Raw genomic sequence first — 20,270 nt, 5'->3', positions numbered from 1 at the left:
TTCCTCAATCCCTTATAATTTTGACTGCTATCTGCATTATTTTCTGATTCTAATCTTTTTTAAACAGGTATGTAAGAATGCAAGTTTAGACTAGAGGAAGAGCCTAAAGTGGAAGAGCCAACAAATTTCTTAGAGTAAGGAAGATAAATAACCATTCCAGGAAAATACCATAGATCTGAAATATAAAGAAATAGAGAAATTGAGTTCTGTCCAAGCCACATGTATAAGACAAGGCAAAGCAAGGCCAAGGTTCAGTGGTAAAGATACAACCAGGTATTTTTAGACTGGGCAAGTTTATTACCTACATAGACAGGGAAAAGAAGAATAAGCCAAAAGTGCCAGCTCCCACTGACCCTTATCACCACTTACCAAAAAGGTCACCACCAACACAAAAGGGGCTGGATGTCTGTAATGCAAGCTGCGGGGTATCCTATTGTTGGGGAGCCAGTACTAGACTATAGCTAAGTACTTTTATATTTTGCAGCTCTAGTTTGGGGGGTAGGGTGGGGCGAAAAGCCCCGTATCTCATTAGAACCCTGGAGGTGATCAGAAACTGCCTCATGAACACCTCCTGGGGAGACAGGGAAGTGAGTAGAAGATGACCTCCTAGTAGCTCCTTTGTGGTCTCCCATCCTCTCGTGTTCCAAGAAGATCGCAAGTTGTACTGATAGGACTCAGACAAGTTGCAGTTCCAGCCTTTGCCTATCCTATATGGAACTGTGCAAGGTTAACAGGGTGCCACAGCCTTGTTACCCTGGACAGACAACAAACCATAGCACCCTCGTGGACTCCTGCTCCTCTGTACAAAGCACAGTTATCAGTTAAGTCAATGAAGGGCTCAGGTACAAATGGGATGTCATTTTGCATTACTCAATGGTACCCATGTTGTAATTAAGAATCTGACTTCATTTCTAGATGCTCAACTGCTGACAGCTCCTAAACTTTATCCCACCCCCCTTTCCTTCCTGCTCCACATCTGGGCAAGCTGATGAGAAAGCCCATCCTCCAAAGCTTCTTTGGAACCCGTGAGAAGTTCAAACCACATGCAGGAACACTCACTCCAGCCTCATCCACTAACCACCATAAAAACCCCAAGGTTAATGCCCTTTCCCTGTGCTCTCAGGTCACTTTCTGACCAGCTTGGGAGGCCCATCCTACTTTCTCACCAGAAAAATCTCATTATATGAGCAATAAACATTTTCATATCATCTTGGGGGTGTGTGTGTGTGTGTGTGTGTGTGGTGTCATCAGTCTTGACATCCAAACTGAATTTTGGGATTTTGGGTGGGGGTCCGTATTGTATCTGCAGAGTGGCCAAAACATGTCTCATTCGAACACTATGATGATGTACATCCTTACCCTGAAGGTGCATATTAAAGCACTTAAATAAAAATGTTTAGGCCAGGTGCGGTGGCTCACGCCTGTAATCCTAGCACTCTGGGAGGCCAAGGCGGGAGGATCGCTCAAGGTCAGGAGTTCGAGACCAGCCTGAGCAAGAGCGAGACCCTGTCTCTACTAAAAATAGAAAGAAATTATCTGGACAACTAAAAATATATACATATAGAAAAAATTAGCCGGGCATGGTGGCACGTGCCCGTAATCCCAGCTACCCGGGAGGCTGAGGCAGAAGGACTGCTTGAGTCCAGGAGTTTGAGGTTGCTGTGAGTAGGCTGACGCCACGGCACTCTAGCCCAGGCAACAGAGCCAGACTGTCTAAAAAAAAAAAAAAAAGAAAGTTTAAAAGTACATATTAGAAGTTTTCCTTATACTGACCTTCTGTTTATTTTACCATGTTTAAGAAAAAAGGAAATGCAGTGGCAGAGAGAATGGGAAAATCATTTTTCTTGCCAATGATTTGAACCTTTTGATGAGGAAGAGAATTTAAAGTTGAATTAAGGTCGGAAGACGAGGCTCAGTGACGCTGGTCTCAATCCTAGCCCCTTGAACCTTACTCTACTTATATACCCAAGACTTCTAAATTTTAGCTTCTGCTCAGACCCATCTATTCAGAGCCAGTTTCCTATATCCAAATTACAGCTGACTACTCACAACTGGAGAACTTATAGACACTTTTAGCTAAAAAATTATCTCAATATCTGTCTCCCCCGATTGGCTTCCTGCTTTCTCTATACTGGCTAATGCCCACCCTCCACTTGTCTTCTCAGTATAGAAGCTGGAGAGTCATCCTTGGTTCCTGCCTCCTCTCCCATAGCTCCTGTCCCATTATAATCACTGAGCTCTCCCACTACAATCTCCCAGTATGGCTGAAAACCCATTCCTCTTCTTTCCAACACCTTACTTGAAAATTTCTAACTACAATCACTAAAGTAACTTCTTAAAACACAACTTATCTTTTTTGTTTATATGTGCAAAGAAGGTCAAAATATCCAAAATAAAATACAGTGAGAATGCATTTCCCCTCCATACCTGTCCCAACTTGTGCCCCTTTCCAGACATATTCTATAAGTAGAGAAACGGTTGATTCTAGGACCCAGGTAGGAAATCTATAAGATGACTCTGGAGTACCTTGTAGTGCCAGAGTGTAAGGAAGTGCTCAAAATACTCACCCTACCACCTGCTAGATGGGGGTATGCTGGCATGTTAAGGGAGCATAGGAGCCTATTGAAAGAGTTCCCAATGGCCAAAGCTGAAACAATTTGAGCAAAAAATAAAGTAACATTGGGTTATAGCCCAAAGTAAAAAATATCGGCCGGGCGCGGTGGCTCATGCCTGTAATCCTAGCACTCTGGGAGGCCGAGGCGGGTGGATTGTTTGAGTTCAGGAGTTCGAGACCAGCCTGAGCAAGAATGAGACCCCGTCTCTACTAAAAATAGAAAGAAATTATATGGACAGCTAAAAATATATAGAGAAAAAATTAGCCGGGCATGGTGGCACATGCCTGTAGTCCCAGCTACTCAGGAGGCTGAGGCAAAAGGATTGCTTGAGCCCAGGAGTTTGAGGTTGCTGTGAGCGAGGCTGACGCCATGGCACTCACTCTAGCCCAGGCAACAGAGCAAGACTCTGTCTCAAAAAAAAAAAAAAAAAAAAAAATATCGTTGAGTCCATATTGATATAATGACTGAATAAATGGGGAGAAGAGACATATCTCCTATGCATTCCGAATAATTTATGTAGATACTCTGCCCTCAGGAGGAGCAGCACAATTCCTCACTCCTCAGGTGTAGGCTAAGTATGGCGACTTCCTTCCAAAGTACACAGTATGGGAAGGGGGAAATAAAGAGTAACTTTACAGTGGAGAGACCAGACAAGCACTCTCTCAGCCGGGTAAATCAGGGCCACTATAAATGGCCACAAATCAAGTTGACAGTAGGTACTGTTGATATGAGATGATGAAAACGGTACTTTACTTCTGTGACATTCCTTCCAAAAACTCATAACCTCAATGTCATCATGAAAAAAAAACATTTTAAAACATTCTAATAGTGGAGCATTCTATGAAATACCTAACCTTGAAGGTTACCAAAAACAAAGGAAGTCTGAGAAACTGCCACAGCCAAGAGAAGCCTGAAGAGACATGACAACCAATGTAATGTGCTCCTGGAAATGAAAAAGGGCATTAGGTAAAAACTATGGACTCTAGCCAGTAACACTGTATCCGTATTACATTAGAGAATAAACTATAATCAGGACATAGAGAGCTCTTATGTTAAGAGAGTGTTAAATTCCCCCAGAGTTGTAAAGCTCACACTAGTCTGGACACGGACTCGGTGATACTAGTAGGGGGTATCCGAAGGTGAGCACATCTACTAGGACAGCAAGGAGAGCAAAACCCCACTCAGGCATTTGCAGCCCTCTCCCATCATCTCTGCCCCCTTTCTTCCAATAGGAGAACCAGAAACTGCAAGTAAAGATTGCCTGGAATAGAAGCCAAACTACCAAAGAAAGCCAGTCTTCTCTAATTCTGAAAATTCACATTTATATCAATACTGCTCCCTTCCCCACCCCAAATCTGGTCAGGCCCAAGGTCCTCTCATGGCCTGTGCAAAAACATTCAGATCTGGCTGCTATAGACTTTTCCCTTTAATTTGAACTTGGCCCTCAGCTTTCCTGCTTCTCAAAGGGAAAGGAAAAGTAGTTTTAGGAGTAATTTAGAATCTGAAGAATACCGAACAAGAGAGATTTTTACCTGGACAACATGAACCATTTACATCAAATATAAACTGAAAAGTTCCCTAGGAAAATCCAAACTTCCTCCTAATAATGTTTGTGTTAGTATTAGTTTATCAAAATCTCTAAATCTTTTCTGGAACAAGAAGGGGCATAAACTAATAAAATAAGGTTACGAGCAGACAAAAATTCGGTGACATTAGTGCTCAGAATGGGCCTCGGTAGAATGTTGTTCATCTTTCTCTCACCACACAAAGCCAAACATACTAAGTTCTGTCAGCCACGAAGGTAGCAATTTTGATTAAAAGTAACCTCAGTTCCAGGGTTGTGCTTCCCACTTTATGGCTTCTGGCAAGACCCACACCTTCTTACCCGGAAATTCAACCATAACAAAGCCAGCCCCAGCACCAGTCCTGCTGGGTGGGCCCTACAGGGCAGGGGTCTGAGCCTCGGAACACTGAGCTCTTCAACGCGTACTCATCATCTTCGAGTAATTGATGGAACTCAGAGAGTTATGTGACAGTGCCCCATAAGCAATGAGCACCATTAAATATAAACAAAACAAAAACAGTTCATTTATCACTGCACACGTTGTCCTTTACCTTCTCAGACTTTATGTTTGTACACAAGGGGCTGTGAGTGAAAATGATACAAGTCTAATCAATGGGAGTTACATCTGGGACCAAAGGTTCCTGCCCAACTTCACTGGAAAGATTATGAACACCAAAACGAAATCAATTTTAACCAGAGATAAAATGCTATATACTTTACGTTATGTGACATACATACAAAGCAAATGGGATTCAGTAATAAATTACATTTCATTTAGTAACTCGAGAGCAGAGTGGTACAAAGTGGGGTGAAGGGCTCTGATACCACGCAGTAGGAGCACAGGGGTCTGTGAGCAGGTCTAAGGGCAAGAGCTCGAAAGGGCTTGAAAGCATGTCTCTAGGACATGAGAATAGGTGACCTGGTCAGCAGGCTGGCCCTCCCACTGCCATGGGCAGATTCACTTTCACAAACACTGCCCTTCCTCTGATTCTACACTCAACAGTCAGCAAGCACACTCCCAGTACAACTGGCTTAAGGAAGCTTCCCTCTGGAAAGAAACTGTTCAACATACATTAGTCTCATATGAATCTGGGTATTAGAGAAGAGTAGTTTATGTTGCACAATCACTCACAGATACTGTCATCGAAGTTTCAGATCTCTAGACCTGTGACTATCTTAGAACACGAAAACCTAGAGGATAAGGCCTGTCTACCTGTCTTCTACTTTCCCAACTTCACTACCATTATGGATAGTTCACTTTATTAGTTAAACCAATAAAAAGAAATACAAATACCTGATCGAGCAATGCCACTGTCCCTGTCTTCATTCTGCCCTCTGCTTGGCATATCAACTGGTGTGCTGTGTGCTAAAATCAAGGCATAAGGAAACCATGTTATTGGGGTCTTCAAAGATATGAAAGTTTTAAAAATGACTGCAGTAATTTTTACATTTCAAAGTAGGCTACTGCTACTGATGATTGACATAAGTTTACAATAGGCTTTAATGATTTACTAGAAGGCAAAACTAAATACATAAAAAGATGGTGAGCGTAAGAAGAAAACAAAGTAACCATCTGCCCTTATCATATTGTAGCATGTAAATTTTTTTGAGTGACATTCAACTCTAAAAAAGCCTGAATACTAAACTATTCTTGCAGTTGATACAATGAACAAGCATTCTCAGGTAGATATTTTTTAGCCATTTTCCTCATTATTAGTATTTAAATAGCACTGTATTTTCAAAATGCTTTATAATCAGTTTCAGTAGTAACTGTAGGCAACTTAGGGAAGAGAAATACTTGAAAACCATTTCATAAATTCAAAAAATGTTTCTCTGTTTAGAACCCACTCTTTTGGCAGATAGAAAACACTTACATTCATTTTCAAATATTTCTTCCTCCACTTCTTTTCCGTATACACCCATACACAGTATTATTGAAGAGTTACTTAGGAAAACTCGTGTCCTGGCATGAATTGTGGAAAACATTCTAAAATATTACAGACTTCTAGGAATGCTTCAGGTTGACCTAAGCTGTGTACTAACTGAGCTAGAAGGCAGATGAAATGTTGCTACAGTCAGTTTTACAATTACAAGAAGCCTAGTGTCCTGCCTGATTATTACGCTTGCCAGCTATTTTTTGAAGCATGTTTATTTTCACAATTTTAAAGAGAGTATATAAACATGTTATCCTCACTCTAAGTAGGTGGGAGGGTGTCATTTTCATTAGGGAGTCAGTTAAATATGGTGCTTAGCATATTTCAGGCAACAAAGAAGAATGGAAAGAAAAGTACCATTTGCTATACTCAAAACTTTAAATGTTAGTAGGTTCCCCATACTTGTTAATCATGCCAAGACTACAATAGACATTCAACAGCCTTAGCTAGCAAGGCCAGTTCAATCTCAGAATTTACCCAGAGATACCAAGATGATTATACCTGTAAAGAACCTAAAAACTGTATTTAAACTAGTTAATTGAGAGAGAGAGGGAGAGAGACAGAGAATTTTCCATGCTCTTATTAGAGTGACTTTTAAAGAAACTCCATGCAGGTAAGGATGCAGGTGAATAAATGGATAATACCACAGCAAAGGGAACAGTTCATAGCAGCAGAAGAGGCCCGGGGAAAAAAATCAGAAAAATAATCCTCTTAGAAACACTAAAGGCTCATTTCAGATCAAAATCAGCTTACACTGGAGAATTAGTGGACGTTTACAATAGAGGTTCACTGGTGGAATTTTCAAAACACCAAGAATTTGGCTACATTTGAAACTAATATCTCTTACCACAAGAGCCCCTTGGATTTCTAGAGAGGCACAAATAGAATTTTTTTCTAAGAATCTGCACAGGGTTTATTAATGTGTGTGGGTCACACTGTACTCAGCATTCCACACAAACCTGCAAAGAAAGAAGCACTCCGGGTGAGCCGGAGGGGTCCTCCTTCAGCTACCCCCTGCAGCAGTTTGCTGCTGCAAGCCTGCAGCAGACCTAGACAGAAACACACAGAAGAGGGCAAACAAAGTACACACACACACAAAATAAAGACAGATTAAAGATAATGCAAAAACAAAACAAAACAAAACACAACAAACTCAAATAAAGCAAAACACACACCCACAATAGTGGTATTTATAAAGAAAGGATTTACATGTCTGATTTTACCTAGGTTACTTCCAGTACGACAAGGACCCAAATTATTCTGATATGTGTTCAGTTTTCCCAAATTAGGATCTTGGTTGATGTATTCAAAGCTGTCTTGCAAGCTAAATCCAGCAAGGGGGAGAAAGGAAGAGAGAGGACAAAAATGTCAAGAGGCTACTAAAGCTGTTTTTTTAATAGACTTGCAAATACAGACAAAAACTGATCATTCAATACTTTTCTTTATAAATAAAGTCTCACATCTACCAAAGGGAATTAAACTGGCAACTTTAGAGGAATTTTTTGGAGGAAAATAAAAGCTTTCTGGAGGTAGCTCAACCCATACTACTAAACAACTGTATTTCTAACAATTTCATATTATATAATTGGACACAAAACTCTAAATTTTGCTTCAGTGACTGACACCTAGGATACTGCTATTCATTTCTAAATTTTGCTTTAGCAACTGACACCCAAGATGTTGCAATTCATTTCAAGGATTTTATATAAACCCTCAAAATGAAATTAATTTTAACTCTAACATTCATGAGCAATTCAGCAATTTTTTAAGGGGTAAGATATAACAGAAATTATGATTCTTATAGGAGTTTGATTTCACAACTTCTAAAAAGTTAGAATTATTCAAAAAACGTGAGGAAAGGCCAGGCACGGAAGCTCACACCTGTGATCTAAGTGCTTTGGGAGGCTAAGGCAGGAGGATGGCTTGAGCCCAGGAGTTTGAGGTTGCAGTGAGCTATGATGCACTCTACCCCGGGTAACAGAGCAAGACCCCCCTGCCCCCAAAAAAGTGAGGGAAGTAGATTTTAATAATTTATTATATTAACAAGTAAAATAAATATCAAGACTTTGAGGATAATTCATCATGGTAAGGCCAAAATAATTTTTACTTAAATCTGAGCTCAATGTTTTATTATAAGGAGTTAGAATAATAAACATTCAGGTAATCCTAAGGGTCTGAAAAAAGAGTATCTCATAAAAAATAAACATTAATTCTCATACTGGCTTAAGTCATGACAGTCAAATGTTAACTGCTCAAACTATTTTGTTGAAGAGTAAAGAAAGACTTACTAAAGGGTACCCAAATATACAAAGGAATATATTTTTAATTTTCCAGGATTATTAAAAGAAAATACCCTTCACTTGGCCCTTAAGAATGCCCTTTAATTTATAACAAGCCTTTCTTTCAAATTTAGCAACATATAACAGATAGTTTGCTGTTTTACTGAAAAAAAGTATATGAAATAATTCTCCTTGAAAATCCAAATAGATGAACAAATGTGCCAAGATGAGAGGTTAAGTTATTAGACATTGCAGTGTTCTTAGTCTATGCAGAAGTATAAAATTAGAGGGAAAAATCAAGAGTGAAAATCAAAATAATGAAAGGCCTAAGTACCAATTAACCACAAAGGCTAAACTGGCCGCTCAGAATAGATGGCAACCCATTCTCCCACACGTGTGTATCAGCCTGGAAAAACTCATTATGTACTTTAATCCTTCAGAAATAAATGAATAAATAAGATTTTTTAAAAGATAAAATATTATTATAAAATACCATAAAATCATTAATGTAGCCTCTTCCTTTTTTTCCCTTATTTTTCATTTTTCAGGGAATTAAAACTTGGTGGTACGAACACAGTGGGTAATAGATGGGAGACCCAAAATAAATAAAGACAAACAGTTACCTGTCTTTAAGGCTACCTGATAAAGTCAAGGGCCTTTTCCCACTCACTGTTTATAGGACAATGGCCACTTTTAAAGCCCCTTTGTTAACTTGGACTCATCTTGTTTCTCATTCCAAAATGCCTTAAAAGAATTACTCTATCTAGAAATAGACACTCAAAAAAATGAGAGCAGGGAGAGAGTGCAAAACCCCACACTTACTTATTTGTACTTCCACAGAAGCTGCCCATTCTAGCAGAGAAGACTTTACTAATCATCAGTTGTGGAGGAGAGCTGGGGAAAGAAAAAAAAAAGAAGAGGGGAAAATGCATTTTTGAGTTAAGGAGTCAATATCGTCATTCCACTTCTCACAACTGGTAAAAAGGGAAGCCCAGACTCACCGTATATAGTGTATCTTTAGGGTGGAGCCTTTGTAACTCATTGCAACTGAGCCAAACATCATTTCCCCTAACATGTTGACATCAGAAGCTGGTCTTGTATACTGCATGCAAGAAACCAAAACCAAAGTTAGTATGTGGAACATCATGATATGCAGTGCAATAGAAAATAATGTTTATTAATTTCTGGGTCCCTCATTAGTTTAGTCAGTAATTACAACTCTTTTTCAATGCTGCAATTAGTCATTTTATAATCTTAATCTATAATGGTGATTGCCTATTTTTCCCCCAAATTATTACTAATATTCATGATTTCTCTACATAATATCTTCACACAGGATCCAAGTGTTTTATCAGAGTTTGTTTTTATTCCTTTTATGAGAAACAAAGAAAAACCATTAACTCCATTTATAAACACTAAATGGAAAGGTTAAATTATGCAAGAAACAGAGTAACTCTTCTTTTGGCACTAAGAACACATCCTGAACAGAAATATGGTTCATTATTATTCAACCAAATAATAAACAAGTGTTGATCAAAAACGCCAATTGGTGCAGACAAGGCTTTGTGAGGGTTCGAAAGATATCTGATGGTCTGACAATTCTCAAGTTTTACAAAAATGTTTGACCCCTCCCGTTTCTGACCAGTCCTCCTCATGCCTTTTGTCATCCAACAGGTGGGCTGTGCTGCCTCCACTTCCCCACTCTGGCTTGCCTGCTCCCCTGCTGCAGCCTGACTTTGTCTCTATTGCTCCATCTATCCCAACTGCTCTGATGATGACCTCCGCCTCCCTGCCAGATCCAACGCACACATTCCAGTTTGATGTATTAAACTTCTTTCACTATATTTGATGCTGTTAATTATTCTCCTTTTTGAATCTCTTCTTTCTCAGATCATCCCTGGAAAATGATTGGTTCCTCAGAGGGCACTCCTACTCACTGCCTGCATTTTCAATCATTCTTCTAATTTTGATTATTATTTACATAGAAGACCCCCTCCCCGCCCCGCCCCTGGTGTCTTTATCTCTAGGCCCAGGCCTCTCCTTGAGCTCTAGAATCTCATGTCCCAATGCACTCGTTCACATATTGAACATTGTATGGGACACGTGAACGAATGCACTGGGATATAGCTTCTTAGCACATACATTAACTGCTGGTGGCACACTTAAGAACAGGATAGATATGAATGTTGAGTAAACCAGTATACCACAGGCACCCCAGCACAGCTGGACCAAAACAAACAACTATCTCTCTGCACCCCCACCTACCGGCCAGATTCTCTGCTCATATGCTTTCCACCCAAGGAAAAACATGGAAATCATCCTTAATACTCTCTTCTGATTTTATATTTTTAAACTCCAAACACACACACACACACACACACACACACACGCATACATACACTGATGCACATATACAGACCTACTCAGACATGGTAGCAGAGGTAAATCTATCAGCCTGTTCAACTAGGTTCCTCTCTTTGGTTATAGCTCACACCAACCTCTGCACTATATGTGACAGAAACCAACTGGCTTTCACATTCTTTATTAATAACTTCCACCCACCCCCTCCATTTTATAATCTGCTTTTTCTTGGGGTACAAGGGCCACATGCCAACTGTGATTCTCAACTAGCTGAAAATTTCACTCCATACTTTTTTAACTGCAAACTGCTTTGAGACCCAGGAGCACTGTGAAATAAGGGAAAATGAACTACACAAATCCTGACTATGAAATTAACAAAGTCCTCTAGAGCTGTGGCTTCTGGTAACTTCACTGCCTTTGCTTTTCCAGCAACACAGTAGACAAGATTCTACGTGGGTTTAAAAAAGACTTTGATATATCCTTCATCAACTAATACCCTTCTGCTATTCAATATTTATAAAACATTTTTTCTAGTTAGTATTTCTCAGCAACCCTAAAACACACACACGCGCACACACACACACACAGCATAAAAAATGCCACCAGCTCTCTGTTCTTCATTCTCACGTCAGGTGTTGCCATTCCTTTCTTCACTTATACAAGGCTTCCTTCTGTCGATAACTTCCATTTCCTTAGGACACCCATATACATCCCCAGAATCCTTAGCAGTTCTCACAACAAAACTGGAAAAGACACGTTTATTATTCTGGATGTGATGGCAAGGCACATGAAACAAGATAATTAACTTGATTTCTAATATTTCTTCCTCATTCCGTATGTATTGTGCTGTATCACCTCTGCTTGATCACAGTTTTTATTGAGAGAGAAAAGTCAAAGTGAGAAAACGATATTGACAGGAAACACACACGAGTGTCCTGCTGAATACCTGTTCTCACATTCCTGGAGCAGAGCCCTGAAGCAGGCATTATTCCCTCAGGAGAAAGTAGAGTAAATTACTTCAACCCCGTGGAGCATTCCTACAGAAGGGTGGTTTTACCTGGTACTTTGGAAGCTGCTCCTTAGCGTGGTGTAAAGATCCCGCGGAAGAACCATGTGAAGAGATGCTGCTGCTGCTGCTGCTGCTGCTGCTTCCTTGACAGCACTTGGGGGACATTTTAATAGGGACATCCTCTGTCTTCTGGGTTGGGAGAGACAGGCGAGGTAAAGGATAACTGAGTATATCCGGCTTTGTCCACATGTTGTTTAATGGGAATTCCTTTGTTAAAACATTCTGGTGTCTAGGTTGCATTAAAAACCAGAAGCTTTTTTATTTGTTTTCTAATGACACCAAAAATATGGTTCTTGAGAGTCTATAGTATTTGGGAAGGTGGGATGCTGAAGAAGGGTACTATTAATAGACAACAGGTGGGGGGATATATATTAAGACTTTATTCTCATTTAATCATTTAACTACTTGTATTTCAATTCATATTTTAAAATCATCAATAAGAACTGATCTGCTTTGGTTATTAGAAGATTTTTAGTACTATGTAGAGTCAGAACCTACTAAATTGATAAGAAGAAAGATGATACTTCAAATTTAAATTTTTACGAAGCAAATGGAAATAAGGAAACAAAACTATTAATTTGGACAGAACTGGCTCATGTGTTTAATGACACACCTCGTCTAGTACTCCTTTTTAAAGGTACAGGAAGGAAAATCAGTGAGGTTGAATTTGTGAAGGATGAAGTCAAAACCTTGAAATAGGAGCTACTGTGAATCCACAGCATGTGATGGAAATATGGTCTTTAAAGGTTAGGAGTAACAGAGGATTATTGACCATACAGTCCCTAAATAGAGTTCATTGCTAATTTTTATCACAGTGACATAAAGGTATAAAGATACACCTTAATTTTTACCTCCCTCCTCCACCAGAATATATTACTCTCTACAGAAGCTTCCTGTACTCTCTATGATAAGTTGTTTCTATTCTGAGTCTTCTTTGCCTTTTTTTTTTTTTTCCTTGTGCAGCTTTTGCTTGGAAAAAACATGAATGCGACTGCAGCTTATCTAATCTCCAGTGTGACAGTCACACTGGTGGTCTAATGCAAATGCCTGCAGTCATGTGCTTGATACAAACTCATGACGTTTTGTGCTTGCCAAGGGGGGCTGAGGGGGAGCTGGAAATGGGAAAAGAATGTAATGAAAACACAAAATGTGCTCATCTACAACGGTCACTCCAGCAATGATGGCATTCAAATGGACTTGGTTATTCCCAAACATCCAGCACTCCCTCAACACCCTCTTGAGATCTAGCTGTTACTTAATACCACTTAAGCCAGAAGGCTGCCTCCGAGGGCCTAAAGAGACATGAAGTCCCTCCTGCCTCATGGACTGCTAGACCCTTTGGCTGGAGTACAACATACTGAACTGTCTATAATTGGAGAGAGCACCTGGCATAGTGAATTGAGCACCGACTGGATTCTTTCATAGCCCTGGGCAAACTACAATCCTCCCTGAACCTAAATTGCTTTTCTGACAAATGAGTGCTTCTAAGAAAGCTTTTGTTCCAGATTCCAGAGGTGAAGCTTTTAGTTCCTTTTGAAAACTTTTAAGATCCTTTTTGTCCTCCATCTGTCACCACTATTAGCAGCCCTAGTGATGGGATGTAGGTACTCAGCTAAACTGTCTGTGTGAGGCCTTCAGAGAAATGGGAAATGATGGGGTAACCATCTCCTGTCCACCAAGGGTCAAGTGCTGGCTCACCTAAACTACTTTTGATACAAATCTACCATTAAAACCTACAGTGAATCACCTGAGAGATTTCTCAGCACCACTCCCCACCCCCACCTACCTAACAAGCCCAACAACTACTGTAATGATTAGCTACCTGGCAGAGCTCCATTTTAAAACACTGTGGAATCCACCCAGTGAAACTGCCTTTAACCAAACACTTCCTTCCTGCAGAAATGATCCTTATCAAAAGCAGGAAAACAGGCCCTTGGCCTGATGAGACAAAGACTGTGTTATAAACTGTTCATTTACTTAGCTTCATATTCTACAAACTGCCAGAATTTATGGGTAGCAAATTACAGAACATAAGAAGAAATACAAATGGATTTATTTAATTTGGAGACATCTGAATAAATACTGAAAAGAGAGTGCAAGGTCTAAAGGCAACAATTTAGAAATACCCTGGACTCATATCCAAAAAGGCTTGGGAAGGCCCAGATTCTTCTCCTCACCTTAGACACATTACTTTACCTTTCCCATTCTGGCTTCAAGGGATCAAGAGCTGCTCTGTCTTCAACTCTACCCATCCCTGGTCCCCCCACCCCTACCTGATCCACAAAAAAGGAGATGAATAAAAGCTTCCTTGGTCAGATAGGTTTGAGAAACACTCCCTTTTAAAGATGACAATGCAGGTTTGTATATTGAAATCCTATAGTGAAAGCTACTTAATTTTGTTTAACCCAGTGCTACATAATACTTCTTATTTTCTATGAGAAACACTAGACAGAATGATCTATTAATTTCCCTTCACACTAACACTTTAGCACTTTATGAATTTTAGAGTTCTGTTTTCCTGCTACCTCTTATGCACATACTTGGCATCAAAATCCTACTGGATTGCAACTCACCAGCAAATTCACCTCTAGTGATACTGATAGTACACTGCTTAGCTCCTGTCATGGTAACTTGCCAACTGCTTCACCTGTGTTTATTCGCGAGCATATACATGCCTGCTGGGGTGGGGCTTTGCTTATGTTTCTTCTGAACCATTAATGGCCCTATATAACTCAAAAAGAAGCATTTCATACCTGAGCTGCCACTTCTTCAATCTTTTGAACAGCTTTAGAATCAAACAAGATTTGTCTGCCTCTCCTTTCACAGTCCTGGTAAACTATCAGGCGAATCTCATTCAGGTCGAACTCCGAACATGACCAACTGTGGATTAAAAAGGGAGAAAGAAGTTATGTTATCTGCGACATGTGGGATTACTGGACAGATAAGTTTCCCAGCTAACGTGCCTTCGTGTGTGTAACGAGGCCACAAGTGTGCCAAGACGATGATCCCCTCAGACCTGAGGCAGCGAGTGAGCCCCGGGCAGACAGCCTTGTACGTGGATTCCAACAAGCCATATGGATATCGCCAGTTTTCAGGACAAAGGCTGGGAAGATGCTTTACATAATAAATCACTGGAGAGAAAGCTTCTCCTTCCAAAGCCAGTTTGGACACAGATGGTAGCCAGAAATCGCAAGGACATGCAGAGAGGGCTAAATTTGGATGCCTGGGATCTGGGGATGGCACATTGGAATTAAAGGAGTGTTCAAGCTTCTGTGTCATTGGGCAGGGAACCATTTGGAGCAAGATATTAGAGCCTTCTCCTTTTCCCCTCTCCCACCCACCCACACTCAAGTTAAATTGAGAGGAATTACGTATCCTAAAATGTATTATTTTCCCCTATTATGACTGGCTCTAATACAGGAGTTTTGAAAACCAAGTGCATCACTGTATGGCATCTGAATTGCCAACAATTACAGTCAGCAATAAAGGAAACATGGCTTGTTCCTAAGCAAACCAAAAGCTATTGGGATAAAACTGCTCTGAAGAAAACATAAGCTTATTCTTGAGTAACAAAAGTGAGCATGAGGGAACTATAGAAAAAGTAATCATTTAGAATGTACCACTTTGGGCATACTCAGCTTTAATCCATTAATCCATTCAACACATATCTGAATGCACATTAGGTTCCAGGCACTGCAGTAAACGCTGAGACTCAGCAGTCGTTAACCAGACTTGGTCCCTGCCCTCATGGAGTTCATGGTTTAGTGGGGAATATTAGGCTAATAATCATACATAAATATGTAACTACAAACTATCAAAAGTGCAAAAAGGCAAAGTAAAGGATATGATAGTTTCAGATGTCCGGAGTGAAACGGTGGAGAGAGGGGCAGGGGAGTCCCTAAGGACTTGAATTGACATTTAAATACAGACCTGAAGAAGCAAGAGTTTAAGAGAGAAAGTGAATGAGGACCGCAGCAGGGAGCGGGAGGGAGGCAGTAAGGTGTGAGGCTGCTACAGGAGAGAAAGAAGAAAACAGCCAGAGAGACGGTGCTGTGAGGTAGGCTGGGAAGGCAGGCAGGGCCAGGATTGTGCTTTGTGAGATGAGAAGCCAAGGAAAACAGACGGCTGATCAGATCAGATCGACACTTTTAGAAGTTCAATCTGGAGGCTCAAAGAACACAGGGGTGGGACAGATGAAGAGTGGAAGCAGAAAGGCCGAACAGCATTTACAGTAAGAGTTCAGGCCCCCTGGGATGAAGGCTGGGGTGGCAGCAACAGAGGTGGAGGAAAGGGGACAGACGTGGGCTGGGAGGCGGAACTGAGAAGGTTTCTGAAGGCCTGGGTGGGTGCCTGAGGCAAAAGGGAGCCGGCTGCTTAGAGAACCCTGAGGGGAAGTTTTAAAGGGATGGATGATGGACAGACAAGACTAATGAAAGCACACTGTAAAACTAAGACGGTATGACTGAAGTGAAGTCAGACACTTCTGGATTCTGAGCTTCTAGTTCTTCACCAGCACAATGAGAATATGGAGGCTGACCTCACAACGCTGCAGCATGGATTAAGCGAAATATGTAAAGTGCTTCACACAAAGGGAGACACATAGTAAGTGCTCCAAAATGGTAATAATTAGCTCAATGTTATGATTTTTAAAGAAAATTAATACAGTGTGTGGTACCCAATCACAAATTGCGCATTTTTGGTCCTTTCCTTTTTCATACTGAACATGTTCTTTTAAGGTAGCTGATTTGTTTTCTAAATGTCAGCAGCAAAACATATAAAGTTCTGTTTGTACCTTCTTTCAACAACCTGTGTTCTAAGCTGTCATGCCCAGCATCCATGCCTCCTAATTTTGATGACGACATGGCAAGCTTATTTTGGAAACCATTTTTCCTCTACTCTCAGCCCAGAGGTATTCCATGTTCCAGGTGAAACGTTGTCATATGACCCAAGCTGGCTGTGTGAGCAGGCCCCAAACTTAGTTGCTGAGTTCATAAATGGCAACCCTGGAGTTGGTGGTGGCTATTTTTGCCATCACGAGGTAAGAGCCTGTCTGAAAATGAAGTCAATGCGGAGGAAAGCAGAGGTGAGCAATGGAATGAGACAGACTCCTTTTGGCACTCGAAGACAGCTGTTCCTAAGTAAGCACTATTCCTGGAGTTAGTTTTCTGTCACAACCAAAAAAGCCTGATAACTGTGACCCACTAAATTTTAAAATTATGCAAGGTTTTTAAAAAACATTCCCCAAAATTATGTATTATTAAAACATAGTACACAGGTTGAAGTTATTAAAAGAAATCAACAAAGATTTGTTGAACAGCCTTGTGTTTTCTTGTTCAATCTATTTTGCCCCAATAATTTCATGCTGCCAAAACAGCATTATAATTTACAAAGCAAATTGTTCAACCCTTATTTTTGAGGAATAACATTTATTCAAAAATCAGCTAAACTGAAGATAATCTGTCTGGAAGAGCTGAAATTTAACAATGGCCCTAATACCTTATTAAATGTTTCACGTTTTTTTTCAATTAAAAAAAGATGGAAATAAAAGACACATGGAGGGAAAAGTATGTATGTCAGATTGTTCAATTTTTTTTTTTTTTTTTAGCCAAATGCCTTAAAAGTACTTTATAAAATATAAGGAAAATGCTATTCTTCCATGTGAATACTGTCTTTGGTTCAACAGCTAATTATAATTTTGACATTTACCATCTCTAATATTAGTAGAGGAAATTATAGTTAAGTAATTTGGTAAAGGAAATAGTGGCAAGACAAAGGCCATTAAATGAGTGCTTCAGAATGAGGCCTGGGATCAAATCTCAGCTGTGCCTCCCACTAGGTTTATAGCCTTGGGAAGTCTCCCCTTCTAACATTTGTAAGGCCTTTTGTGAAGATTAAGGGAGATAATCTATGGAAATTCCAAGTGCACTTCCAGTCTCTTTCCCTGCCATGCCCGATACACAGGGCTTGAGTTATTAGCAGTCACACGCCACATATTTTCTCTTCATATTCACGCTCACGTCTCCATCCAGCCAACAGTTACTGGGGAGCTTCTGTGAGCACTGATCATGGTTTCTGGTGTTTTACTAAGGGCAGCTCTCTGTATGACTACGGGCAATTGTGCATGATTGGAGGAGGTATGAAAATAAGCCGAGGACTTTTGCCTTAAAATACCTGACCATTTCAGAGAAATGTACTCTAATTGGAACTATCTCACTTCTCTGCTTTTGTTGAAAGCAAAGAAAGAACAATGTAATTGAAGAATGGAGACTGTATTATTTGTCCACTCTATGTCTACTGTATGATTTCAGGCACAATACGATAAGACGATTTGTCCACCTTTTCTTACTTCAAAAGTTAAACAAAATGACTTATCTGAACTCTTTTTGGTTTTAAAATTCTATGATGCTAAGATTTGCCTGGGTAGAACTGAACCAGGCCTTATTCCTGGAATGAATCAAGAGCCGAAAGCAAGTAACCAAAGTTTGAATTACTTCCCTGAAAAACAACAAGTAACAGTTCAAATGGTTTAAGATACAGAAAACAGAATTCTCTTTAAAATAGCTATAATCATGCAGTGTGGTTCGAATTATGTCCCCCAAAAAGATACAGTCAAGTCCTAATTCGTGTACCTTTGAATATGACTTTGTGTGGAAACAGGATCTTTGCAGATGTAATCAAGTTAAGATGAGGTTATACTGAATCAGTATGTGCCCTAATCCAATGACTGGCGTCCTCCTAAGGAGGAGGAAATTTGGGCAAAAACAAAGAAGGAATAATGAACAGGGGATTCACTGCAGACTGAGGGCACAGCACTAACAAAAAGGCAAATGGCACAATATCATTGGGTACTTGAAATGTGTCTACTGCAGAAGAATCACACAGGAAATGAAGCTGGAAAGACACTTTGGTACTACTTGTGGGGGACCTTAAATGCTACGCCAAGGAATGCATATTTTGTTCTTCAACCCATGGTGTGACAATTCCAAGTATTCAAGGAAAAAAAAAAAAAGACATGATCTGCCTTGGTTTAGGAAGAGAACTAAAGTAGCTTGAGAAGACCATTTTCAGGGTAAATGCAGAGGTGGTACTGATTTGTACATCTAGGATGTGAACGGGTAATGGGCAACAAGGAAGAGAGAAGTAGTTGTATAATTTGCCACAGGGTGATTTGCTATATCCTCCAAGACCAGTTCTAGTGTTGGGGGTTGATTCTCCCCTTGAACTTTTACAGGAACCAGACTAGAAATGGGCATGGGTATTTGAAAAGCATGTTTAAAAGCATGATCTACGTTTTCCCTCTTGGTCTCACAACAAGGAAGCAACCCTATATAGTCAAAAAATAAGTTTAAATAAAGAGTTTAAAAAACAGTCTTATGATCCAAGAATGTAAATGTTTAAAGAGTCAGGTATGATAGGGAACTTTAAATGATCTAAGAAAAGGTAAAATGAAACAAAACAAAAATAATCACAACAAAAACTGGCAAATCCTGCCCATTTAGCAAGCAGTTCCTGTGTGCCTACTGTGTGCAAAGCATTCTACCAGGCACTGAGATAAAGCAGGGAACAAACCATTACCCCTGCTCCTAGGAAACTTACTATATTTATGATATTTTCCAGACACTCTGTTCTTTCTTTCTGCCAACCCTCACTGCTTCCTTACTCTCTCTAAAAAAAAAAAAAAAAAGTTTCTAAACTCAGAAATCTCTCAAAATGTTTGCTCAAGAAGAGTGAAGAGGCTCAAATGTCTATAACAATAAAGGAAGACTGGGGGTGGAAGAAAGGGGAAAATTATGCTTAAGATGGCAATCAGAGTTCACCCCGTCAGCACAAAATATACATTATTTCCCATCCAGTAACAAGCTATATATTTCAAGAAAAACATTATGTAAATAGATGGCAGTAATAGATTCGGAATTCATTTAGTTTTTGCTACATTAGTGTTCTCAGAAAGACAGCTAACAGGAAAAGTATACTGCAAATTAGTTGACTGTCCTTTCTTCTCCTTAGCTGCATGAATCGCCTGGTGTAATTTCAGAGGAACTGCATAAAAATTCACCACTAAGCTGCTGTCCTATGATCAAGATTATAGCAAAAAGTGCTTAAAGATTTCAGTCCTCATCAGAAGCTTTAATATATAATGTAATATTAGTTTATGAACTATTCCAATTAAATGTATCCCACTGTTATTTTACGAACACATGTTGGATGTTGGGTGCAATTTTTCTGTCTCTAAGAAAGTGGGTAAATCCTTTATCCTTCTGTAAAAGAACATGTGGAATGAAAGAATAAATAGGAATAATCAATAGCATGGCACGGAAAGAGGACTGGAACATGAGTCCAAAAGCACATTTCTGAGTTCACTCCTTCCACACACTTTTGAGAGCCTGGCTTGACAAAGGTACCGTGAAAGATACAGGGAACAGTAAGAAATTAACTAGATCCAGTTCT

At 39.9% G+C, this 20,270-nt stretch overlaps 1 protein-coding gene across 5 annotated transcripts in view; it reads right to left on the bottom strand.

Moving 5' to 3' along the window:
* FNIP2 (folliculin interacting protein 2) overlaps window positions 1-20,270 on the bottom strand; it is a 118,838-nt gene that overhangs the window by 50,593 nt on the left and 47,975 nt on the right. For 3 of the 5 annotated variants that reach the window (XM_069493735.1, XM_069493734.1, XM_069493733.1), the window contains exons 2-8: window positions 14,576-14,702; window positions 11,811-11,951; window positions 9,394-9,494; window positions 9,215-9,286; window positions 7,337-7,437; window positions 7,073-7,162; window positions 5,474-5,545 (exon numbers count right to left, since the gene is read on the bottom strand). In XM_069493735.1, coding sequence (XP_069349836.1) covers window positions 5,474-5,545; window positions 7,073-7,162; window positions 7,337-7,437; window positions 9,215-9,286; window positions 9,394-9,494; window positions 11,811-11,951; window positions 14,576-14,702 — 704 coding nt within the window. The remainder of the gene's footprint in view (window positions 1-5,473; window positions 5,546-7,072; window positions 7,163-7,336; window positions 7,438-9,214; window positions 9,287-9,393; window positions 9,495-11,810; window positions 11,952-14,575; window positions 14,703-20,270) is intronic. The other 2 variants (XM_069493737.1, XM_069493736.1) reach the window with 1 other exon arrangement.

The sequence above is a fragment of the Eulemur rufifrons genome, chromosome 18 (assembly GCF_041146395.1).
Source record: "Eulemur rufifrons isolate Redbay chromosome 18, OSU_ERuf_1, whole genome shotgun sequence".
Taxonomy (NCBI): Eukaryota; Metazoa; Chordata; class Mammalia; order Primates; family Lemuridae; genus Eulemur; species Eulemur rufifrons.
Note: the sequence above shows the minus strand (reverse complement) of the source record. Positions and strands in the feature narration are given on the sequence as shown.